Raw genomic sequence first — 25,543 nt, 5'->3', positions numbered from 1 at the left:
ATAATCTGCTGTCATCAAGTTCTTCCGAGCATAAACTTTAGGTTCTTTAATTAATAGCCGCCCTCATCTTCTCAGCCGGCTATTATAGCGCTCCTATTTTTTTTTTTTTTACTTCGTCGAATAAAAAAAAGTTTCGCTTTACCTCATTTTGCCGCCTTTTCAACATTTTGCGTGAAATCTTTTTGACTTCTCTAGGCTAGTTTCTCTCTTCTCTCATTCTGCTAAAAGTGAATTTGAACATCAGTTGCTCAGCAAAGCAATTCAAAATGAACAGAGTCAGTATAAAAATTGAAGTCAGAGAAACGGGATAAACCCATAAAGCCCAATTTTAGATGCCCGCTATTTGAACGTCGGTCCTAAAAGTATTAGTTACCTCTCTCTAATGCTTATTGTTATTGATAGTAGCCCCTGTAGCCTCTCTCTAAGAAACATAAGTATGTTCAACTACGAAATGCCATCAAAATAAATCGGACTTAAAAATATTTTTGTACAAAAATCTTTTTTTTTTCAATATCCTCTGTTATTTCAATCCCAATCATGCTTATTGGAATCAACGGCGGCTATTTTCCGGCAATCTGCCGGGTATGTTTATTGATGCGAAGCTGAACGAAGAGCTATATTGCATCACATTCTCTTTGTAATTTTCTCTTTGACTCGAAGAGGACTGAACTTCAGTCTTTTAATTACAGCTGCAAAGTTGTAAGCTGAGCGGAGCGATATTGCGGTGATCTTGGTTTTTACGACTCGAAGTGGTGTATTGCTTTTCTATCGTTTTTTTAATAGCCGCACAGCGATAGCTGGGGCTTTTATTGGCCTTCTCTTGGTTTTTTTTACGACTCGAAGAGGAGTATTGGTTTTCTTTAGGTTTTTTTTTTACCGGAAGTATTATTCGTTCAGACGCTGTTTTGACCTTAGAGCGAAAGTGAGTCAAATTGTCTTGTGAACTATTTTTTTCTGAGCGGGAGAAGTTTTTTGGTCATGTGCTTTTTTAGTGAATGACTTTTTGACTTTGAAAAGTAGTTTTTGACTGAATGTCACATATAGATAACCGTATTTAGCCGTTTTTTCGTCTAAGTGGCCCAATTTTGTTCTAATATGGTTTCTTGTAGAAATAATTAATAGCCGCCCTCATCTTCTCAGCCGGCTATTATTGCGCTCGTGTTTTTTTTTTCGTCAAGCTTTTTTCGCTTTACCATTTTGCCGCTTTTTCGACATTTTGCGTGAAATCTTTTTGACTTCTCTAGGCTAGTTTCTCTCTTCTCTCATTCTGCTAAAAGTGAATTTGAACATCAGTTGCTCAGCAAAGCAATTCAAAATGAACAGAGTCAGTATAAAAATTGAAGTCAGAGAAACGGGATAAACCCATAAAGCCCAATTTTAGATGCCCGCTATTTGAACGTCGGTCCTAAAAGTATTAGTTACCTCTCTCTAATGCTTATTGTTATTGATAGTAGCCCCTGTAGCCTCTCTCTAAGAAACATAAGTATGTTCAACTACGAAATGCCATCAAAATAAATCGGACTTAAAAATATTTTTGTACAAAAATCTTTTTTTTTTCAATATCCTCTGTTATTTCAATCCCAATCATGCTTATTGGAATCAACGGCGGCTATTTTCCGGCAATCTGCCGGGTATGTTTATTGATGCGAAGCTGAACGAAGAGCTATATTGCATCACATTCTCTTTGTAATTTTCTCTTTGACTCGAAGAGGACTGAACTTCAGTCTTTTAATTACAGCTGCAAAGTTGTAAGCTGAGCGGAGCGATATTGCGGTGATCTTGGTTTTTACGACTCGAAGTGGTGTATTGCTTTTCTATCGTTTTTTTAATAGCCGCACAGCGATAGCTGGGGCTTTTATTGGCCTTCTCTTGGTTTTTTTTACGACTCGAAGAGGAGTATTGGTTTTCTTTAGGTTTTTTTTTTACCGGAAGTATTATTCGTTCAGACGCTGTTTTGACCTTAGAGCGAAAGTGAGTCAAATTGTCTTGTGAACTATTTTTTTCTGAGCGGGAGAAGTTTTTTGGTCATGTGCTTTTTTAGTGAATGACTTTTTGACTTTGAAAAGTAGTTTTTGACTGAATGTCACATATAGATAACCGTATTTAGCCGTTTTTTCGTCTAAGTGGCCCAATTTTGTTCTAATATGGTTTCTTGTAGAAATAATTAATAGCCGCCCTCATCTTCTCAGCCGGCTATTATTGCGCTCGTGTTTTTTTTTTCGTCAAGCTTTTTTCGCTTTACCATTTTGCCGCTTTTTCGACATTTTGCGTGAAATCTTTTTGACTTCTCTAGGCTAGTTTCTCTCTTCTCTCATTCTGCTAAAAGTGAATTTGAACATCAGTTGCTAAGCAAAGCAATTCAAAATGGACAGAGTCGGTATAAAAAATTGAAGTCAGAAATAGAAACGGGATAAACCCATAAAGCCCAATTTTAGATGCCCGCTATTTGAACGTCGTTCCTATAAGTCTTAGTTACCACCTCTAATGCTTATTGGTGTTGATAGTAGCCCCTGTAGCCTCTCTCTAAGAAACAGAAGTATGTTCAACTACGAAATGCCATCAAAATAAATCGGACTTAAAAAATATTTTTGTACAAAAATCTTTTTTTTTTTCAATATATTCTACTCGTTCAATCCCAATCATGCTTAATGGAATCAACGGCGGCTATTTTCCGGCAACCTGCCGGGTATGTTTTTTATTCGATACTATATTGAAACGTCAAAATTGGAAATTGATACCATAGTGTTTTGCAGAGCCTTAAGATGCGTTTCATCAAGTTCAAAATTGGCACATATTTCTTGATTTTTTAAGTTAATTTTTGGCTTTTTTCTATCAATTTTTTCATTTTTTGATCTTTTAACCGTTTTTTTGTCAAAAATCAGTTAATCTGGCGTTTCCTCTTTGATAATTCATATACTCAGCGCCTCTCTCTACCTCGATGTAATTTCGTTTTATAAAATTGTACATATGCTAATCCGATTTTGGTAGTTTTTTTCCAATTTTTGTCCGTTTTTTTTGTTTGAGTTTTGGTTGTAGTTACTAGAAATAGCTTTTTTCTGCAACATGAGGGACTTTAATTTCGTTTCAATAAAAATTCAATGATTTTTTGGCGTTAAGTTGTTGAAAAACAGTTAAAAAATGCAGGCTTAAGAGTTTTTGAGTTTTTTGATCATTTTTTTGCAAAATGTTGCAATGTTTCGTATGTTTGAATTCTGCTTTTTCTTATTTTTTTTGTTCTCTTCAGGAGGATATATCTTTGTATCGGATGACTCGTTGTCTTTTCTATGTTTCGAATGCTGAACAATTAAGTGTATTTGTTATTTGTTTCTCTTGATTTTTTGTTCATTTGATTTTTAACTTTCAAAAATCAAGAATGTCTTTTTGTTACGATGTTCCTTACATTGTGTCCATATTCTTCACATTCTGGTTAGTATCATTCTAGCTTTGTCCTGACACCTACATTTATTTTCGGTATTTCGGTATCTTGATTTTTTCGCTAGTTGAAAAATTGAATGATTTCAGCTTTTTCTTAGATTTTCGTCATTTCTTTGGTATTTTTTTTCTGATAAATCATCGTATAACGTTCTTTTGGCAATTCGCAACTTTCGAACGGAGATCTTTTTGGTTCTATAAAATTTTTCACATTCTAATCCGTTTTTTGCAAGTTTTGTCCATTTTATGTCATTTTTGTTGGTTTTCGGTTTTAATTAGTAGAAACGAGCTTTCTGTGTTCAGCTATTTGTTTAATTTCGTGTTTTGTAAACTGATTTATTTTTTTACGTTTAATCTTTGAAATTCAATGAAATTTTTTCTCTAATTAAATTTTTAATATTTTTACAGAGTTTTAATATTTTGACAATTTTTTAAGTTTTTTGCAATCTCTTTTATGTTCTCGAATCTTTTGTTTAATCTATAATGTCGTTGAATTTTTTTTTATTTAGAAGGAAGGGTGACTTTGCAATTTTTTAAGACATAAGTGCTGAATAGTTGAATATACTTAGTTTTTCGTCAATAATTTTTTGGAGTGTATTTAAAACAGAATGCAAAAGTCAATGCCGGATCTGAACATTAAGTGTTTGTCAAAGGGCTGAACGAATCGAAGAGCAGAGAAAAGAGTGGTGTTCCGTTCCTATAGTTTTCTGGGAGCGAGAAAAGAAGGCGTGAAAAGGCTATCGCTTCACGGGCGAATTGCCTTATTACAATTAGTGTTGATTTTAATTTGGTGTTTTTTTTTCATTTTGATTGCCTATAATTTTGTGTTTTTTTTTATTTTGATTGCCTATAATTCAATTGTTTGAGGAAAATTGGCTAAATGCGAGAAAATTTTTGCCGATTTGTTGTTCTGTGGTTTTTTCCTATTTCTTCTGATCTTACGCTTCTCGCTCTAATTTTTCTCTATCAATTCTTAATTAAAAGATTTTATATCGGTGTAGCTACTCTGAGGTTTCACTTCAAGTCTGTACATGGCAATTTTCACTGAAACGTTTTGCACTGTTTTTTTTCTCAGGTTTTTGTTCATGACAGTGTCCAATAGTCGTTTGATATCTCTGCTGCGTGTTGCATGAGTGACTCATCTAGCAGAAGTTGGAAATTTTCCCGAATAATGGGAAAAATCTTTAAAACTTAACGGGGGTCTTTCTCTTCAAAAATTTAACAATTTTCTAATTTTCCAGGTTTTTTCATGTTTTAGTTGTTGTTTATTACTTCTCCGTCAAAAATTTGGTAGATGACATTTTTGTAGGTTAATGGTTCGGCAATTGCATTTAGCATTTGTAGAGAGTTCTTTAAAGAATACTTTTTTTCCGATTTTATCCGCCATCTTTTCCACTCTCTTCGAGTTTCTCTCTGAATTTTTTTATAAGTTTTTTTTTTCAATTATTGATATTTTGTTTCAAACTAATTCTTTTACAGGGTTTTCTCCCTAATTTGCTTTGAAGGGGCAACTTAAACTATATTTAATCAGATTTTTTTTATCAAATGTTCAAATTTATCGAGTAATTGTTAATTGTTTTTCCAATCACTTCGTAGCTCGTTCTAAGCCTAGTTTTTTGTTTGAACCAAATTTTCCTTTCTCGCTAGTGGTTTTTTGTTGACATGCGGCATTTGACTTTGATATTCTGTTTAATTGCTCTTGATCGAAGTTCATAGCAATTATTGTAAACGTGTGTGTCTTTTATGCAAATTTTTCGCTTGATAATTTTGCGCTTTTCTTCTAGAACATTCTTTGACTTCTCAAGTCACTTTTTCACGCTTTCGTTAATCATTGTTGAGTGATCTCTAGTGCTCCGAAGTTGCTAATATAAAATCGGTTGCAGAATTGCAAAATTAAGTGACTCGTCGCGCAGTGGTTATTGCGCGTGGACGTGGATCGAGAGGTCGGTGGTTCGAATCCCGGTGGGGTTAAAATTTTTTGCACTCATAAATAAAAAATGATCTAGACTAAAGACCATGAATTAAACTGCCTCGCCTGTCGTTCAAGAGCAATTCCAACATTTGTCGGTTTGTTTCTTTTCGATCTGATTGTTTTTTCGAAATGGTTTTTCCAATTCACTCCTGGTCCCTTCTCGGTATAGTTTTTGGTTAGCCAATGAAAATTCTTTGAATCGTCTGTCAGGACTTGTCCTGCTATGTTTTTTTAATTCGCTTTACCTTTCGATCACATTAAGTGTTTGTCAAAGGGCTGAACGAATCGAAGAGCAGAGAAAAGAGTGGTGTTCCGTTCCTATAGTTTTCTGGGAGCGAGAAAAGAAGGCGTGAAAAGGCTATCGCTTCACGGGCGAATTGCCTTATTACAATTAGTGTTGATTTTAATTTGGTGTTTTTTTTCATTTTGATTGCCTATAATTTTGTGTTTTTTTTATTTTGATTGCCTATAATTCAATTGTTTGAGGAAAATTGGCTAAATGCGAGAAAATTTTTGCCGATTTGTTGTTCTGTGGTTTTTTCCTATTTCTTCTGATCTTACGCTTCTCGCTCTAATTTTTCTCTATCAATTCTTAATTAAAAGATTTTATATCGGTGTAGCTACTCTGAGGTTTCACTTCAAGTCTGTACATGGCAATTTTCACTGAAACGTTTTGCACTGTTTTTTTTCTCAGGTTTTTGTTCATGACAGTGTCCAATAGTCGTTTGATATCTCTGCTGCGTGTTGCATGAGTGACTCATCTAGCAGAAGTTGGAAATTTTCCCGAATAATGGGAAAAATCTTTAAAACTTAACGGGGGTCTTTCTCTTCAAAAATTTAACAATTTTCTAATTTTCCAGGTTTTTTCATGTTTTAGTTGTTGTTTATTACTTCTCCGTCAAAAATTTGGTAGATGACATTTTTGTAGGTTAATGGTTCGGCAATTGCATTTAGCATTTGTAGAGAGTTCTTTAAAGAATACTTTTTTTCCGATTTTATCCGCCATCTTTTCCACTCTCTTCGAGTTTCTCTCTGAATTTTTTTATGAGTTTTTTTTCAATTATTGATATTTTGTTTCAAACTAATTCTTTTACAGGGTTTTCTCCCTAATTTGCTTTGAAGGGGCAACTTAAACTATATTTAATCAGATTTTTTTATCAAATGTTCAAATTTATCGAGTAATTGTAAATGGTTTTTCCAATCACTTCGTAGCTCGTTCTAAGCCTAGTTTTTTGTTTGAACCAAATTTTCCTTTCTCGCTAGTGGTTTTTTGTTGACATGCGGCATTTGAGTTTGGTTTTCTGTTTAATTGCTCTTGATCGAAGTTCATAGCAATTATTGTAAACGTGTGTGTCTTTTATGCAAATTTTTTGCTTGATAATTTTGCGCTTTTCTTCTAGAACATTCTTTGACTTCTCAAGTCTTATTTTTCACGCTTTGGTTAATCATTGTTGAGTGATCTCTAGTGCTCCGAAGTTGCTAATATAAAATCGGTTGCAGATTAGCAAAATTAAGTGACTCGTCGCGCAGTGGTTATTGCGCGTGGACGTGGATCGAGAGGTCGGTGGTTCGAATCCCGGTGGGGTTAAAATTTTTTGCACTCATAAATAAAAAATGATCTAGACTTAAGACCATGAATTAAACTGCCTCGCCTGTCGTTCAAGAGCAATTCCGACATTTGTCGGTTTGTTTCTTTTCGATCTGATTGTTTTTTCGAAATGGTTTTTCCAATTCACTCCTGTTCCCTTCTCGGTATAGTTTTTGGTTAGCCAATGAAAATTCTTTGAATCGTCTGTCAGGACTTGTCCTGCTATGTTTTTTTAATTCGCTTTACCTTTCGATCACATTAAGTGTTTGTCAAAGGGCTGAACGAATCGAAGAGCAGAGAAAAGAGTGGTGTTCCGTTCCTATAGTTTTCTGGGAGCGAGAAAAGAAGGCGTGAAAAGGCTATCGCTTCACGGGCGAATTGCCTTATTACAATTAGTGTTGATTTTAATTTGGTGTTTTTTTTCATTTTGATTGCCTATAATTTTGTGTTTTTTTTTATTTTGATTGCCTATAATTCAATTGTTTGAGGAAAATTGGCTAAATGCGAGAAAATTTTTGCCGATTTGTTGTTCTGTGGTTTTTTCCTATTTCTTCTGATCTTACGCTTCTCGCTCTAATTTTTCTCTATCAATTCTTAATTAAAAGATTTTATATCGGTGTAGCTACTCTGAGGTTTCACTTCAAGTCTGTACATGGCAATTTTCACTGAAACGTTTTGCACTGTTTTTTTTCTCAGGTTTTTGTTCATGACAGTGTCCAATAGTCGTTTGATATCTCTGCTGCGTGTTGCATGAGTGACTCATCTAGCAGAAGTTGGAAATTTTCCCGAATAATGGGAAAAATCTTTAAAACTTAACGGGGGTCTTTCTCTTCAAAAATTTAACAATTTTCTAATTTTCCAGGTTTTTTCATGTTTTAGTTGTTGTTTATTACTTCTCCGTCAAAAATTTGGTAGATGACATTTTTGTAGGTTAATGGTTCGGCAATTGCATTTAGCATTTGTAGAGAGTTCTTTAAAGAATACTTTTTTTCCGATTTTATCCGCCATCTTTTCCACTCTCTTCGAGTTTCTCTCTGAATTTTTTTATGAGTTTTTTTTTCAATTATTGATATTTTGTTTCAAACTAATTCTTTTACAGGGTTTTCTCCCTAATTTGCTTTGAAGGGGCAACTTAAACTATATTTAATCAGATTTTTTTAATCAAATGTTCAAATTTATCGAGTGTATCAGTTTTGGACAGTTAGTTTTTTCATATTTTTACTGTTTTTGTTTATAAATGTGGAGTATAATTATGTAAAATGTGCATTTGATCAGCTGGGAAGGTCTTTTTTCTACTTCGAGTCGTTTCCGGAATTCTTCCGGCTTTGTTTTTTGTTAAGTTGTCTGACACTCTTTTTCGTTTTACATTTGTTCACACAGCAAAGCCGAGAAAGTCAAATTTTATGAATGGCTTCTTCCTCTCTTAACGGCATTTGCGCGCGTGACATCATTTCGCACTCTCTGGCAAATGTTTTTAGGTCATTCGCGTGATTACATTTTGATCATACGTGACTTGCCTCACTAAAAAAATGACTTTTGCGCTTTAAAACTCAAGTTTAATTTGAATTAGTTCAAGGTCAAATGAACTCGTAATAAAGGCCCCTAATGAAAAGGCTTCTGCGCAATGATTTTTTTAACAATCTTTATTGACTCGACCCCCTTCACATCTCCCCTCGTCTAAAGAATTGTTCGCAAGTAGAAACTTTCCTTTCGTGTTGTTTGAAATCGGAGATCAACCGATCGCACGTGCAAATAGAATGCGTAATTATTTGTAATTTTTGGATTATAACAGCTGACTTGGCTGCAACGAAATTTTACTGTTTGTGAAGACTACAAAAATCTTCGAAATAACTACGTTTTTAGCGCTGACTTTTTTGATGTTCTTGAACTGCAGTGTTTTGCATAGTTTTTATTGGCATTCATATTGGTACCGATTGTTTTCGACGTGGATTTAAATGAAATTGGCAGATACTTGAAGTGGATTCAAATAATAGTGTTTTTAAAGTTTTGTTTTTCTAATTTAGGACTGTCACAAGATTTTTCTGGCAAATAAAGACTGCGTATCTCTGGTTCGGCAGGCTTCAACATATTTTTTGTTAACAGCGAATGTTCTTAGACTTTTTTTTTCTGTTTTCATAAATTGTCTAATGAAAAATTAAGTCAATAAGCTGACGGAAAGCACTAAATTTTCTTTTTCAAATGTTTTTTGTTAAACTCTTATAGAATTTGGTTAAGTTTCTAGTATTTTTAATAGCCGCAGTCAGCCTCTCAAACGGCTATTATTTAGGCGCTCTCCTTTTTCTTTACAATTCAAAGAATTTGAATGGTATTGGGGTGCTGTCTTTTTTCTTTTTAAGATCTGTTCACACATTTTCATTATTCTTAAAATTAAATTGGAGTATGATTTTGGTCACGCCGAAACAGGAAGTGGAGCGAAAAAGCGAGTGGTTTTGCGGCGTGAATTTTTTCGCTCTAATTTCAAAGTAGAGTGAGAAAACGGTGTTTGAACAAAAGTTCATTTTCTCGCTTGGTTTTTTTTGGTTTTTACTTTCACTTTGGTTATTCCTGTTTTTTCAATTTTTGGATCGGATTTTTTAAAAATGGTTTTCCCAATCCATTCATAGTTCATTTTAGGTCTAGTTCTTTGTTTCAACTAAATTTCCATTTCTCGCTAGTTGTTTTTTGTTCACATGTGGCAATTTCACTTTGATTTTTACTGTTTTCGCGTTTTTGGATCGGATTTTTTTGTAAATGGTTTTTCCAATCACTTCGTAGCTCGTTCTAAGCCTAGTTTTTTGTTTGAACCAAATTTTCCTTTCTCGCTAGTGGTTTTTTGTTGACATGCGGCATTTGACTTTGATATTCTGTTTAATTGCTCTTGATCGAAGTTCATAGCAATTATTGTAAACGTGTGTGTCTTTTATGCAAATTTTTCGCTTGATAATTTTGCGCTTTTCTTCTAGAACATTCTTTGACTTCTCAAGTCACTTTTTCACGCTTTCGTTAATCATTGTTGAGTGATCTCTAGTGCTCCGAAGTTGCTAATATAAAATCGGTTGCAGAATTGCAAAATTAAGTGACTCGTCGCGCAGTGGTTATTGCGCGTGGACGTGGATCGAGAGGTCGGTGGTTCGAATCCCGGTGGGGTTAAAATTTTTTGCACTCATAAATAAAAAATGATCTAGACTAAAGACCATGAATTAAACTGCCTCGCCTGTCGTTCAAGAGCAATTCCAACATTTGTCGGTTTGTTTCTTTTCGATCTGATTGTTTTTTCGAAATGGTTTTTCCAATTCACTCCTGGTCCCTTCTCGGTATAGTTTTTGGTTAGCCAATGAAAATTCTTTGAATCGTCTGTCAGGACTTGTCCTGCTATGTTTTTTTAATTCGCTTTACCTTTCGATCACGTTTTTCGTTTTACATAAGCCACGATTTTCACGTTTGACTTCTGACTTACCTCACTCACTGTTTCAACTGAATGGATTCGAATTTCTTTCACGCATTGAATTACGCAATATAGTGAATACAGTCAATGTCAAAAGAGCAAAATCAAAAGAAACGGGATAACCGATAATGTCCGGCCATCAAGTCACAGGTCATTAGGTTATTGAAGTTCAATAGAGTGGTTGCTAGCTGATGCTGGTATTAAGCTTAATACCTTTCAGTTTAGAAGATGAAATAAGTATATGTATAGAGTCTAACGGAAACTGCACACTGAATTAGAACAATTTTTGAAAAAATGTCAACTTCTATCTCCTTTTCTTTTGTTTCAATCCCGATGTGCGTCTAGCGCGTTAACGGCGGCTATTTACCGGCAATCTACCGGCCATGTTCAATCTTCTAACCCTTGCTACGAAAAAAGAGTGGAGTTAGTCATATATGTCAACTTGTTTCAAAAATAGTGCTTAGAGCCCTTTTGATTCTTCCGACATCTTTTCCATGTTGGATCTTTTTTGGAATTTTACTGACGTCCAATAAATTGACGTTTGTTTCTACTGCCTGCTGAAACTAAAGCATCTGTATGAATTTATTTGCTTACGTGACAGCCTTCACAATTTAGTGATATGTGCCTTATATGCTGTCAAATACGAATTTGTGAAAATTCTCTGCTGCGTAGAAACATAGTGGCTAATTTTAAGTATTCCTGTGGTTAATTCTACAACCTATATAGCAGAGAAAAGAGATCCATCAATTCATGCCATTTTTGGCCAAGTATTTATTATAAACTCTCGTTAGGTGCACGATTTTACGCGCAATTCGAGGCCTGTGAGTTGAGATGTGACCAGTTGGAGACGGAATTGGTGCGACAAGTGCATAATTCGAGACTGATGCGCCTGATGGCCAAGCTGTCTTCGATAAATGAGAGGCCAGAGTTCAACCTGGACGCAGCTTGGAGTGAGACTGGTGATAGATATCTGTTGAAGCTCTTCAGGGATTACGTATTCCATGAGGTATGATCTCATGCAAAAACTAAGGAATTATGTCCATTAAGTCCATAAACGGTCAATTAAATCCCTAGTTGCGCATGCCTCTGGGGCTATTAGAAAAGTTACGGCTGCTTTGTGGTAAATGTTGCAAATTAATCGCAAATTAATCAAGAAACATTTCAAGTCGAAGTGAAATGCAGACAAACGTGGCGGTAATCAAGAGGTTGGAAAGTAGCTTGATTGATATTATTAGTTAGCAAACACAGCTGCTCTCTTTGGAATTAATTCATATAGCGTCTAGGTTGATGTTAGGAATAAGTTTAGGTGACTGAGGATGGGACACCCTGGCTAGATATGTCCCACATCATCACCTGCCTGAACAAACTTGACTGTGGTGTTGATGAGAAACTGATGCTAGTCTCCAGGGACAACCAGAACGCTCTAGTAGTCACGTACGCTGACCTCCGCTTGTGTCTAGAAAACAGTTTCGCCGAACTCATGGCTCCTACCTTGACACGTGGGTCTGTTGAGGCAGTCAGTACGGGAGTTCCTGCTGTAGCTGTCGTTGGTGGAGTGAACGGCGGAAGTGGCGATTTGATTGTATCTGGTCAAGCTCAAATAGCCTCGCAACAGAGTATGCCCTATTCATCGGCAGGTATGTTCTGTTTCAATATAAGAGGGTAAGTTCGAATATATTAACTAATCAAATCACAAACTGCAATTCTCTTAGAGGTTCTGTGTTCTCTAAGTGAGCGGTTCCCTCCAAACTGCCGAGGAGGCTTGATTAATTGCTCTAAAACAAAATTTGTAGCAATTATTAATAGCCGCCAGCAGCCGTCTCTCAACGGCTATTTTTTAGGCGGTCTCCTTTTTTTTACAATTCAAAGAATTTGAATTGTATTGGGGCGCTGTCTGTTTATAGCTGTAAGCTGAGCGAAGCTATATTGTGGTGCTCTTGGTTTTTTACAATTCAAAGAATTTTTACAATTCAAAGAATTTGAATTGTATTGGGGCGCTGTCTTTTTTGTAAAGATCTGTTCACACATTTTCATGATTTTCGCCTTCTCGCTAGTGGTTTTTTGTTCACATGTGGCAATTTCACATTGGTTTTTACTTTTTTTCAATTTTTTTGGATCGGATTTTCTAAATAGTTTTCCCAGTCCATTCATAGTTCATTCTAAGCCTAGTTTTTCGTTAGAATCAAATTTACATCTCTCGCTAGTAGTTCTTTGTTCTCGCCAGCGGCATTTTGTCATTGATTTTAATTTTTTGTTTTTTTATCTGATTTTTTTAGAAATGGTTTTCCCAACTCACTCATAGTCCGGTCTAGGTCTAGTATTTTGTTAAGTCAATGAAAGTTCTTTGAATTGTACGTCAGGACTTGTCCTGCTATGTTTTTTGTTTCGTCGTCTGACGCTCTTTTTTCGTTTTACATTTGTTCACACAGCAAAGCTGAAAAAGTCAAATTTTCTGAATTTTCTGACGTCATTGCTCTCTCTCTAGCAAAAGTTTGTAGCTCATTTGCATGATTTGATTTTGATCAGTCGTGACTTACGTAACTGAATAAAATGACTTTTCACTTTAAAACTGAAGTTTAATTTGAATTAGTTCAAGGTCAAATAAACTCATGTAATAAAGGCCCCTAATGAAAAGGCTTCTGCGCAATGATTTTTTAACAATCTTTATTAAATTATCGCTGAACGTTTTTACATAGTTTTTTGAGCGGCGTCGATAGCTTTGTCAACTTATATCTGTATCTGTTTCTATGTCTATTTTGTGGCACGCAAGTCTATTCTTTCGCAGTTATTCCGGCAATCTGCCGGCTATGTTTTTTGGTGCGAAAATTTTAAGGTTTCACAGTACCTGCCATAGAGGAAGAGATAGAGAACTGAACGTTTTGCACCCAATAGTGCATTTTTGAAAGAACATCCAGTTTAGCACTCTAAAACTGTTCGGTGACCCAAACATTCAATTTTTAACTTTAAACCCTTTAAAAAATTGAAATTTTGTAGAAATATTTGTCTGAAAGCTAGTAAAATGCAGCCATCACTAGTGGAAGATTGTAATTTATCTCTGGGAGCCAATGAAAATTGGCTGAGACTCCAAAATGTGTTTCTAGAAGTTTTTGGTCACAACAAAGATATTTTAAAGATAATAATTTGAGGAACTTTGAAAAATTTTTAAATTTTGCGACCTTTTTCGAGTCTTTGTGAAATCTTATTTTTTTGAGTTCTTTGACCTTTAGGGACCATTAAGTCTTGTTAAGGGCTTCAAAATGGGGAAGCAGAAGCAGATAGTTTCTTTGATGACGAATTAGATTTGAAGATATTATTATGAAAAATTAACATTTTTGATCAAAGGTTGCCATTTTTTTCAAGTTTTCTTGAAATTTTTGTTCTATTTCATATTCAATCTTTAGGAGTCAATGCAGCCTTTTCCAAGCTTGTTGTATTTATAGGAGTAATGTATTTTTTTAGTTCTATTGTTTTATTTGACTGATTTTTTTGTTATAGTAGTCACTTTAGTAGGTACCAATTGATAGGGTTATTAATTCACGAAGACAACTCTTCGAGTCGTTTACGGAATTCTTTCGGGCATGTTTCTTATTTGCTTTTCCTTTTGATCACGTTTTTTCTTTTACATCAGTCACTATTTCCACGTTTGACTGCTGACTTATTTAAATCACTTTTTCAACTGAATGGATTTTAAATTCTTTCAAGCATTCAATTACGCAATGTGGTGAATACTGTCAAAGTCGAATGATCAAAATTAAAGAGACGGGATAAACCGATAAAGCTCGGTCATTAAGTCATTGAGAATTAATTTATCAAATTTCATTAGTGTTTGCTAGCTGACATTGGTATTAAGCTGATTAGCTTTCAGTTTAGAAGCTTAATTAAAAGTATAGTTTTCGAATCCAACTGCAGCCCTATTTAGAACACTTTTTGACACTTAAAAAATAGGTCATTTTTTGTTTTTTTTCTGTTTCAATCACGCTGTGCATCAAGCGCGTCGGCTACTTTGACAATCTGCCGACTATGTTTTTAGACCTGCAGTCTTTGAATCGAATGAGAAGCAATTATTGTAAACTTGTGTGTCTTTTTTATGCAAATTTGTCGCTTGACAGTTTTGCGTTTTTCTTCTAGAATTATCTTTGACCTCTCAAATGACCTCTTCGCGTACTTCTTGATTTTCGAGTGATTTCATTTGCTCTCACTCCGAAATATAGTTTGTTGTTCAAACAAAACCGATTGTTAGACTCGACGACAAGGCCCTGATAGCCGCGTGTTTAATACCTCCGTCTTCGGCCTCAGGAGGTCGGTTAAGACCTGCGGAGTCGGCCTCAGGGGGTCGTGGTTCGAATCGTACCGTCGGCTGATTTTTTCGCACGCATACAGAAAAATTTATCTAGGCTACAGCCCATGAATTAAATTGCGCCGCTTGTCATTCGAGAGCTGTTTTTCCGACGTTAGTCGGTTTATGTTAATACTTATTTTTTCGCTTGACCGATTTTTTGTCTGAGTGGAATAAACAAGCAAAGCCTGGAGGGAATTAAGTGGCTGTTTTTTGTTTCGTCGTCAAGATTTTTGTTACAATCATATGACGTCACGATCACTTCAAATTTGCTTTGTGCTCATTCGTGCATATACATTCGATTGAATTACGTGTGTGACGTCATGTTTCACTCTTAATGGGGCAACTTTTTGTTCATTCGCGTGATTAAGTTTTTGCTCACACTTTACCGCACCCTCAAAAATGGTTTTCCTCTTATTTCAAATGACTTCTGAACTTATTTCAAGGCGATGAGGTCAACAGGGTGTTGTTCATTATAATTGAAGGTTATTTCAGAACAGCTAATAGAAACAGCAAGAACTTTTTTCTGTCTTTTATTATCTTTTTGAGACTGCTATCTCGACTGAGATTGCGGCTATTTCCTCGCAATCTGCCAGCTATGTTTCAAGTTGTCTTTTTTAATATCGGCTTTCAAAGTAATAAATTTTGGCGTGCTGATGCAGGTGGTGTTATGGTGACCAACCCTCTAAGTCATGCGTCTTCTCCGGCAGTAGTCCCAGGAGGAGCGGGAGATGCCCTAACAACAGCTGCCATGACTCAACAGGTCCCCAGTAACAATGCAGTAACAGTTAATTTGTCTTCTGATGATGCGGCTAACGTAGACAGACATCCGAGAGGCACAATTCTAGTAAATGGAATACAGCCCACAGCTGCAGCTATTCACATAAAACAGCCACAACAACCGACAGTGATATATAATGGAGCTGCAGCCTAGAAAATCACAAGTCAGAAGTTGGTTAACGGAAAAAGATCTTATTGATACAGTCCATTGTTTAATAGTCCATTGTTTAATAGCTGCAACGTGAAAGCGCCAGAATTCGATAAAAGTTTTTGAATTGAAGAAAGCGCTCCAAAAGCTTCAAATGCCTTGAATTGTCTTGTGCTGTTTTTTTTACAATTCAAACACTTTTTTTTGCTCCTCTGTATTGTTTATTACGACTCGAAGAGGAGTATTGGAGGATTTTTTAAATCAATACTTTTAGCTGAATTTGAAACAGGAAATGTATGTGCTAAAATTAGTCACCGAACAACTCTGAAATGCAGGGCGAAAAGAGCGCGGTTATTTTTTTTCTTACCGCTATTTTCGAGAGAGAGCGAGAAAATGAGTGGTGAAAAATTTTTCTCCGAGCGAGCAAAATTTTTATTAACGCTCGGATTTGTCAAGTTTTCTTTAATTTTTTGTACCAATTATATTAGTGTCCTGTGGTCTTTTTTAATGCGGTTTTTTGCTGGACCTATTGTTTGTCTGACCCATTTGACTTTAGTTCTCAAAAACGGGATAGACAGGTTGCGCTCTGAGGGCATTAAGTGCTCTTAGAGTCATAAGCCTTTCTATGCTCTAAGAATGCGATTCACGAAAGCTGTTTTGAGTAGACAATTTAATGTGAAAGGCGGTTCTTAATCATAAAACTTTGACGCCCTCAGTCCTCCCATTAGTCGCAACTCTCCAATTGTCAACCGTCATCCACCTGCCGCTTTGAGCCCTCTCTCACCTAGCCTTCGCAACCCTGCCCGCATCGCTTGAACTCACCCCCATCACACACACACACCCCAACACACACTGGTCCCACCTAATGCTAATATTCATAAGCCCCAGCTGGTTTTTACCGAAGCCAACTGCTCGCCGGTCGTTTGAGAGCAATTGGCCCGACGTTAGTCGGTTGTGTTCTATTTAATAGGTTTTCTTAGATCATCTTAATATTAAGGTTTTAGTATTTCTCTGGAGTTTTCGTGATTGAATTTGTGGAGTTTTGAAGGTTTGTCGCCATTCGGATATTGGGAACTTTTTTTATTGCATTCATTGATATAATTATCGAATTTATTCTAATTGCACTCAAGAACTCTGAATTATTATGTGATAACTGAACGTTTTATGAACGTTATGTAACGGGGGAACGTTGTTCCCCAATTAATTTGCCTATTATGTATAAGCTCGTTATCTGCACAAGTTTTAGCGCTCGTTAAACATGCAACCCAGCAAAGCCATAAATATCGCTCAACAGAAAGTTTCTGCTACATAGGGTAATATTCGCAAAAATACGCGTTGGTAGCGTAGGCTTTGAAACATATGCCTGGTAAACGAGGGGCATATGGGTTCGAGCCGGAGTTGGCACGAAACAAATCCTAATTTCTTTTAAACCTTCTATTCCGTTAAAAGATTTTTCTTGTGATGCGTTTGCGGGCCTGTTAGTTCAAATGAAGGTTAATTAGTTCTGCGGCTTTTGTAAGGCTCTTTTAATATTTGTGGATTTTTGAGTGTCGCATTTTTTGTTTTTTGTTGTACCACTTAGTCTCAGTATCAACAGGTAACAGCGGCCTTTATATTTGGCGTATATATCTTCTTCAAACCAGCATTGCTCTCGTCATTCGTTCCCAATTGTTTTTTTTTTTCAGTTATGAATCTTGACTGAATTTTGATCACTCTGCCCCTTAGTGTCCCGTAGTGGTATTAGCGAGAGATGTTGTCCTTGTTTTAGTAAATGTGAGGACACTTTTCCACAAACGTTTCGTTTTTGCCAAATTTATCATTGTCGAGTTATATGAATGAATAGTTTTTTGATAGACATTTAGGAACTCTCAGAAAACGATTGCTGGGTTTGGTTGAAGAAGCTCAACACAAACTACGAATTCTGCAATAGAGAATACAAACTCTGTCAGCAAGTTTTGACAGTTTTGTTAAACCTACAATACGCGCTTTAATTGTTGAGTTTTTGGAGATTTCTTCAAATTCGGATCAAGTTCGAGTTTAGAAACAGTTCACAATGGGTTAATAAATAGCCGCCCTTATATTATTATAGCGATTATAGACGATTATTATAGCGCTCATAACTTTAACGACCGGAAGACGAGTATTGGTGGAGCGTCTTTTTTTCGGTATTTTTGTTAGTGTATTTAAAACAGCGACTGAATTGCAGTTTGTTAGTTTGAACTTCATTTTGGTGAGTTAAATGTGTTTGTCTCATTTATCTAAACTCGTAATAGTAGGTTTGGAAGCATCTTCGGTAGTATGAAGTAAATAATACTTCTGATTCAATTTTGCCATGCTGGACAATTTGTAGCCATTTTGGAGGTTCTTGTTTTTTTTGGGGAGTTCTGGGCTTCAATTTTGTGGTTCCAGCTGTTTCGGCTGCCTTTTTTTAAAAAATAATTTTTAGTTGCCTGTGTTAATTATCATTGAGTAATCCTATATATTAAACGCGTAGCTCTAAAATGGGACAAAATTTTGCATGTTTAAGTGGCCGCTCGAAGCGCATGTTTAAGAGCCGCATTGAGCAGCATGGTTAAGCGAACATATCGAGAATGGTCAATGACCTAAAAGGCTCAAAGTAGATGTATGAGAACTGAACCTGGGATAAAAAGACTATTAGTCAAGTGCAGTCACCACGGGGCTATGAGCGCTTGAAAGTATGCTCACCCAGAGGATTTACTTGCCTGGATACTACGTATTTTTCAATTGCTCCCGAACGAAGTTTGAAGTATCCTAGATATTAATTGCATGAGTTTTTAAGGCACCATGTTCAACGAAATTGCATGTTTAAGAGGCCTCTGAAGATCATGTGTAAGAGCTATCGAAGAGCATGTTTAAAAGCTCTCGAGCAGCATGGTTAAGAAGGCAGATTGCGAGAGGTCATTGGTCATAAGAATTGCTCTCGTGAAAGTTCAATGTCTGAAAAAGACTGCAAAAGAGTCATTGATCTAAATGCAAAATAAGTCAATGACCGATAATCCAGCTGCCAAAATGTTCACGCGCCGGAAAAAACAGGGATGCAAGAAAAGTCATTCACCGAAAATGCCAATTAGAAATAGATGCAAAACGAGGGTATTGCTATGTTTGGCCTTCACTTAATTTCTTTTTGTTTCGTCGACAATATATTGGTTGCAAACATATGAGGTTAGACTAGTCTTCAACTTTGCAAAGTAGGTTTTGTTGGCATGGGGAGTTTTACGATTTTTCGCTCACGATCGAATAATTTATCCGTTAACTGCTTTCCATCAAAATTTTTCATGCAATGTTTTTTGCTGACAGATCTGCATTTTTCATATACTTGTTTGACATTGTATTCACTATTTTCTACTCCGCACTTTCAAGCGCCATTTTTACTTTCAAAACAGGTGGAATGTGCACTAATTTAATTTATTAAAAGTTTATCGGAGATTATGATATTGCTTTAAGCTGCATGAAGACGATATTTTGTTTGCGAACATATGAGATTAAACTAGTCTTCAATTTTTGCAAAGTAGGTTTTGTTGGCATAGGCAGTTTTACGATTTTTCGCTCACGATCGAATAATTTATCGATTAATTGCTAACATCAAAATTTTTTATGCAATGTTTTTGGCTGACAGATCTGGATTTTTCACATAGTTGTTTGCCTCTGTATTCACTATTTTCTCCGCATTTTCAAGCACCATTTTTTCAAAACTGAGGTGGAGTGTACCAATTTAAGTTATTAAAAGTTTATCTGAGGTTCTGATATTGCTTTAAGCTGCATGAAGACGATATTTTGTTTGCGAACATATGAGATTAAACTAGTCTTCAATTTTTGCAAAGTAGGTTTTGTTTGCATAGGCAGTTTTACGATTTTTCGCTCACGATCGAATAATTTATCCATTACTTGCTAACATCAAAATTTTTTATGCAATGTTTTCGGTTGACAGATCTGGATTTTTCACATACTTGTTTGCCTCTGTATTCACTATTTTCTCCGCATTTTCAAGCACCATTTTTTCAAAACTGAGGTGGAGTGTACCAATTTAAGTTATTAAAAGTTTATCTGAGGTTCTGATATTGCTTTAAGCTGCTTGAAGAAGTTTTTAGCTTACCGCCAACGCAGGTTGGATTTATGCCCCTACTTCTTTTTGAGGGCGTTTTTTTTGGATGTTAGTCGGATGTTTCATTCTCAACAGAACAGAACACAAAACTTTTATTTTTATACAAATTTAGCAATTTTGCTTAATATTTGAGACCATTGCGCTCATGTTCCTTATTTTTGTGTGATTTTTTCAATTACGTCGGTATCGTATACAATTTTTCAGTTCTCGGTAAATGCATCAATGGACTTAATATTGGGATGCGTACATTTGTTTGTCTAAAGTTTTCGTAAAATTCTTGGAAAAAATTTTTTTAGATGTAAAGCTTTTACGGACCTGCTAGTGTTAAACATTTTTTTACATTTTTTTGTTTTTAATAGTCGCACAGCGATAGCTGGGGCTATAATTGGCCTTCTCTTGGTTTTTTTTTATTTCGTTGTCATGATTTGTGTTACGACCATATGACGTCACAACCACTTCAAATCTGCTGTTTGTTCATTCGTTCATGCAATTTCAATTGAATTGCGTGCGTGACGTCATGTTTCACTCTAAGTGGAGCGAGTTTTTTTGTTCATTCGCGTGATTAAATTTTTGGTCACACTTGACTTACCTCACTCTCAAAAATGACTTCCTCGCTTTGAAATTGACTTTTATTTACTTTAATTCAAAGAGATAATGTGAAATGGGTGTGTGTCACTCTAAATGAAGGTTATTTGAGGTCAGCTAATGGAGGCAGCAATAACCTATACAGATTTTTAATCAAAATATAACATACCAGCCTTCAATGAAAAGACGAATGTTTTTGGTCTGTCTTTTTTACTGTTTTTTTGAGACTGCAGATCTACGAAGCTATTGCGGCTATTTTCTGGCAATCTGTCAGCTATGTTTATTTCCTGCTTTTCGCTATTGGCTTTCTTGTTCAGTCTTTTTTTAGATATATTTTATAGATTTATGGGTGTTACTTAAGGCTAGGCATGGCATTTTCACAAAAATAAATAATTAAAATTTCTAGTTTTTTTCAGGTTTTTTTTTGTTCTGTGCGTTTTCTACTGTTGCTCAATGTGCTTCTGCCTGATGTTGGGCGAGTTAATGCTTTATCAGAAATAATAGAGTTAATTTCCTCAAAATAATGTTTAAGTAGTAGCTCTTTGTGTTTTGTGGATAATTTTATCCGAGAATTTTGAGATTTTTTTTGCCTTTGTCCTTCATTGCCGTCCTTTTTCCTCGTTTTTCTCTAAATAAACAAGTTTTGTTGGTTTTTCTGTCAAATGGTCACTTAATGAATGAAAACGAGCCGTATCACAAGGTATTTCGCCATTAAATGTTTTGGAGTCGCAACATGTGCAAAAAGCTCTTTTTTAGATGCCTCGTGTATGAATTTTGTTGTAATTTGTGTCAAATATTTATTGGTATGGTTACCAATCGCTGTATCTTTTCATTAAGAAGCAGGAGTAATTGTCCTGTCTAACTACGAAATCAAAGCAAGATAAAAAGTTTTTTTGTACAATCATTTTTAGTCAGTTCTTTCAATTACAAAAGAGGGGTTTATGGAATCAATGGCTGCGATTTTCCTGAAATTTTCCGGGTGTTTAATTGACTAAATATCGAATAACTTCGCCATCTCAAGTGGTATATAATCTCCTGTAATGACGTCAGTTGAAGCCCCCCCCCCCCCCCTTAGTGAATTTAGTTAGTTACCCCCTTTCAATTCTTTGACTCTAGTCGGTTATGTTTTCGTATTTTAGACGTAATGGAAATGGCTGAGGTGGAATTCTAAGGAGGCGGAGTCTTGGTTGACTAGCTGTGTGAACATTTCAGCTTCTGCCAGATGGACCGAAGCCGCCGTTTATAGAAAGGTGGTTCTCACAAACAAAGTAGCTTCTTTTTCTCAACACTTTTGATATCACATTTCTCATCGTACCACCAAAAGGCAGCCGTCTATGCCGTTTCAACTAGCCATTTTTTTGTGCTTTGATGCTTATTACTGTTGCTATAATATGCTGACCCCACTTTCTCGCCTTCCTGGTTGTGATATAATACCAATTCAACTCACTCATAGTTGTTCTCCGATTATATTCCCTAATTCAGTTTAGATGACGAATTTTCTCCAATTTCGGCATTTAGTAATTTTGATTGTGTATGAGAATGGTGTGAGTATTTATGTAAGTTCCTGTCAGTTTTACCTGATGACAACACAATGATGGAGATATTAACAAGAGAACTGCTGACTAGTCACAGTTTAGTACTTCAGTCTGAAAAGTATTCGTATTTTTCCTTTTCATTAAATGATTTCTTCGTTGGGACGACTTGTCACATTTGTATTGTCATGAGGTAAAGCTATTATAAGCTATCTTTCATGTCAGCCCCGTGATGACCATCTGTGCCATTTTGATTATTATTCCCCGTATATATATTGGAAAGGACCGGCCGACGCTGCATTACAGAGATTTTATTTGGGAATAACTTAACTTGATTCCTGAAATGCGACTTGGATTTTCCCTCTAGCGCAACAAGTGATAGAGCCTGGTGACATTGTATCCTTCAAATAAACTCACCACATTTTGCTGTGCAGAATTGGTTTAGTTATGTTAAATTGAATTATATGAATAGTTGCAGCTCATTGCTCTCACACCTTAACCTCATTTTCATTACGAGCAAACGCACATACCAAATAAAGTAGACCATTTGGTCCATTTTACCTCTTTCATTCTATAAAACGTCGCCTAATAGATGTGAAAAAAGGCCTTACAGTGTGGCATATGGCGACAAACGAACAATTATACTAATTGGCTTGTACTATTAAACAATAAATTTACTATACTATAATAAATTATTCTATAAAAAAATAATAGGTATGCTTTGCAAAACCTTGGTTTTGAAGTTACACAAATTAGCGCAATAATAATAAAAAATCTCTTGGTAGGGGCGCTGGCTCCTAATGTTGTGTGTAGGTGTGAAGTGTCTGGTTTGAGCTTGCGGTATATTTACCACAACACACTGTCTTGCAATAATGGATAAAGTTAATTAGTTGTCTTTATCATTAATCTCTAATTTGTTTTCCGTTTTATATGTATTACCAGTCAGCCACCTTGCAATATAGTTCAATGTTTAAGCACTAGCCACAGTGTGCAAAAGTTCGGGAAGTTCACGGAGCATTGTTGTTGAAAAGGGGGAGGGGATGTGAACTGATTTGATGATACAGGTTTGAACACGTGAATCTAAGCAGGTCTGGTGTGTACAAATTAAGTATTTTCCGTATAATTATTGTAAAAAGTCTGAGATTATTCCTCAAAGAAGGTAAAACCCAATGGTAATACAACAGTTAGCGCCTCCAAAAATCAAAGGATTCTCAAAAATTTTTATGATCTTGTGGTGCAAAATTTGTAATATTTGAGGTTCACATCAGAAAGTAATTATACAAATTAGAGCCATGGACACAAAGTCTGTCTGCAGTTCTGGGCATTAAATGCTAGCTGAATTCAATAAAGATGGTTTTTTTTTGGTTGGGGGGGGGGTTAGATTGATGCTCAGTTGACTTGGGAAGCAAGGTGGTGATTTGTGAATTGCAACTCATTATTATGTGGTGATGATAATGATACTGGTTAAGTAGAGTTACTTCACATTCGTTCATTCCTCGCGGATTCTCTTTTTTGTTTGCTTTACTTTTCTGCAGGTGGGTTCAGTGTGTGCTTGTGTATATGTGCGTTCCTGTAGAAAGCCATGTAGTCGTTGGGTGTATCTTACATTAGGAAGCGTATTACAATGTCGTTGGAAGCGTAACAACCCCGTTGGAAAATTAGAACATAGAACACACTGGGCTACCTCCATTGCTCTGTTGCTATTTCGGTCCTGCTCTTAATTGAGGCATATATTTTTGTAGTTTGTTCATTACAGTATCTGTGCTAAATAACTAGTTGTCATAGAAGCAATATTTGTACACCATTATTAAAAAGAAAGATGCAAAAATTACAAAAATTTGAAAATTTCAGTCATTAGTTTTTTAGAAGTATGGTTGTACCGTCGCGTTGCCAGCTGGGCAAGGCATTTGGGTTAGAGTCAACAGAATACATGATATCTTTGTTAAATATGATCTGCTTTGAGAAAAAACTGATTTTCAAGAGTTTATTGTTCTGTGTAATCTTGTAAAAGCTTGTATGGTTGTTAAATAATAGCTTAAAAAGGTGTGGTTTATACCTGCATTTATCAAAGTTAAGTATGGCAATACGAAGCTCATGTATAATAATGAAGCAAAAGGGTTTGGCATCGAAGGTCATGAAAAATCCAAGTTAGAAATATGACTTTGACTTTTAGTGATTATGAATATGAACTCAATAAGTTTGAACTAAATAGCAAGGGAAAGGGTTGGTTCACACTTTTTTCGATTTTTGATATCAAAGAGCAGTCACATTGGAGGGCTGTTTCAGTAACGCGGGAGTAGTGAAGGTATCAAAAATCTAGTACTTTTCTAGCGTTAATGCTTTAAATTGTCCTCAAACGAAGTTTGAATCAATTATTGTAAAGTGCGTGTCTTTGTTTTGCAAAATTTTTGCCAATGTTTCTTAGTGCGTGTGATGTCAGACTGAAGTCATGGAGGTCCGGGGTTCGTACGGCGTTGGAAGCTCCCTGGAGTCGTTTTTTTGCATAATATTTTGAAAAAAAGGCGGCATCAAAATAAACACCAAAAAGTCTCTGATTCTAAGAATCCATGATATTATGGAACCTATCCCTGATTTTGTCGCGCGTCCAGCAAACCAACATTTTGAAAAAAGGCGGCATCAAAATAAACACCAAAAAGTCTCTGATTCTAAAAATTCATGATATTATGGAACCTCTCCCTGATTTTGTCGCGCGTCCAGCAAACCAACCAAGTGTTCCAAATATTTGCGAATTAGACCAATTGTTGAGTGGAATTCTTCAAATATTATAAAAAAAAACAACGATGCATTTTGTATTATATTAGCGAAATTGTGCCAAATTTTAGCAAAAATTACTGAAAATGTGAACAAAAACAGTCGAATGTTCACAACTTTAAACCTCGCCAACTACCTGTAAAAAATTGAAAAAGTCTTTTCTTTTTTGAAAAAAGAAATTGAAAAAGTCTTTTTAATTCCGTATTCTAGGCTGGACGGGCTTTTTAATGATACCACTAACAATTACGATAAATATATCGATCGGCCAAAATTGACTGAACAAAAAAAACCAGTTGAGTGTATAGTTCCTCCCTCCCCACTAAAGTGGGGGTCGGAACAATAAATCGGAGTGCAGTACAGTCTCATGGAAAACCGTCATTGTGTATTATTAATAGCCACACTCATCTTCTCAGCCGGCTATTATTGCGGACGTATTTTTTTTTACTTCGTCAAACTTTTTTTCGCTTTACCATTTTGCCGCTTTTTCGACATTTTGCGTGAAATCTTTTTGACTTCTCTAGGCTAGTTTCTCTCTTCTCTCATTCTGCTAAAAGTGAATTTGAACATCAGTTGCGAAGCAAAGCAATTCAAAATGAACAGAGTCGGTATAAGAAATTGAAGTCAGAAATAGAAACGGGATAAACCCATAAAGCCCAATTTTAGATGCCCGCTATTTGAACGTCGTTCCTATAAGTCTTAGTTACCACCTCTAATGCTTATTGGTGTTGATAGTAGCCCCTGTAGCCTCTCTCTAAGAAACAGAAGTATGTTCAACTACGAAATGCCATCAAAATAAATCGGACTTAAAAAATATTTTTGTACAAAAATCT

At 35.7% G+C, this 25,543-nt stretch overlaps 1 protein-coding gene across 2 annotated transcripts in view; it reads left to right on the top strand.

The window, feature by feature from the left end:
* The window catches only part of LOC142339023 (uncharacterized), a 73,268-nt gene extending 51,240 nt beyond the window's left edge, over positions 1 to 22,028 (top strand). The window contains exons 10-13 of one of the 2 annotated variants that reach the window (XM_075388642.1): positions 11,229 to 11,443; positions 11,744 to 12,074; positions 15,436 to 15,717; positions 21,549 to 22,028. In XM_075388642.1, coding sequence (XP_075244757.1) covers positions 11,229 to 11,443; positions 11,744 to 12,074; positions 15,436 to 15,707 — 818 coding nt within the window. In that variant the 3' untranslated portion in view covers positions 15,708 to 15,717; positions 21,549 to 22,028. Of the gene's footprint in view, positions 1 to 11,228; positions 11,444 to 11,743; positions 12,075 to 15,435; positions 15,725 to 21,548 lie in introns of both variants that reach the window. The other variant, XM_075388641.1, reaches the window with a different exon arrangement.
* Positions 22,029 to 25,543: the final 3,515 nt, after the last annotated feature.

The sequence above is a fragment of the Convolutriloba macropyga genome, chromosome 5 (genome assembly GCF_964194025.1).
Source record: "Convolutriloba macropyga chromosome 5, txConMacr16.3, whole genome shotgun sequence".
Lineage (NCBI taxonomy): Eukaryota > Metazoa > Xenacoelomorpha > Acoela > Convolutidae > Convolutriloba > Convolutriloba macropyga.
The sequence above is the reverse complement of the archived record's forward strand: the minus strand, read 5'-3'. Positions and strand labels throughout refer to the sequence as shown.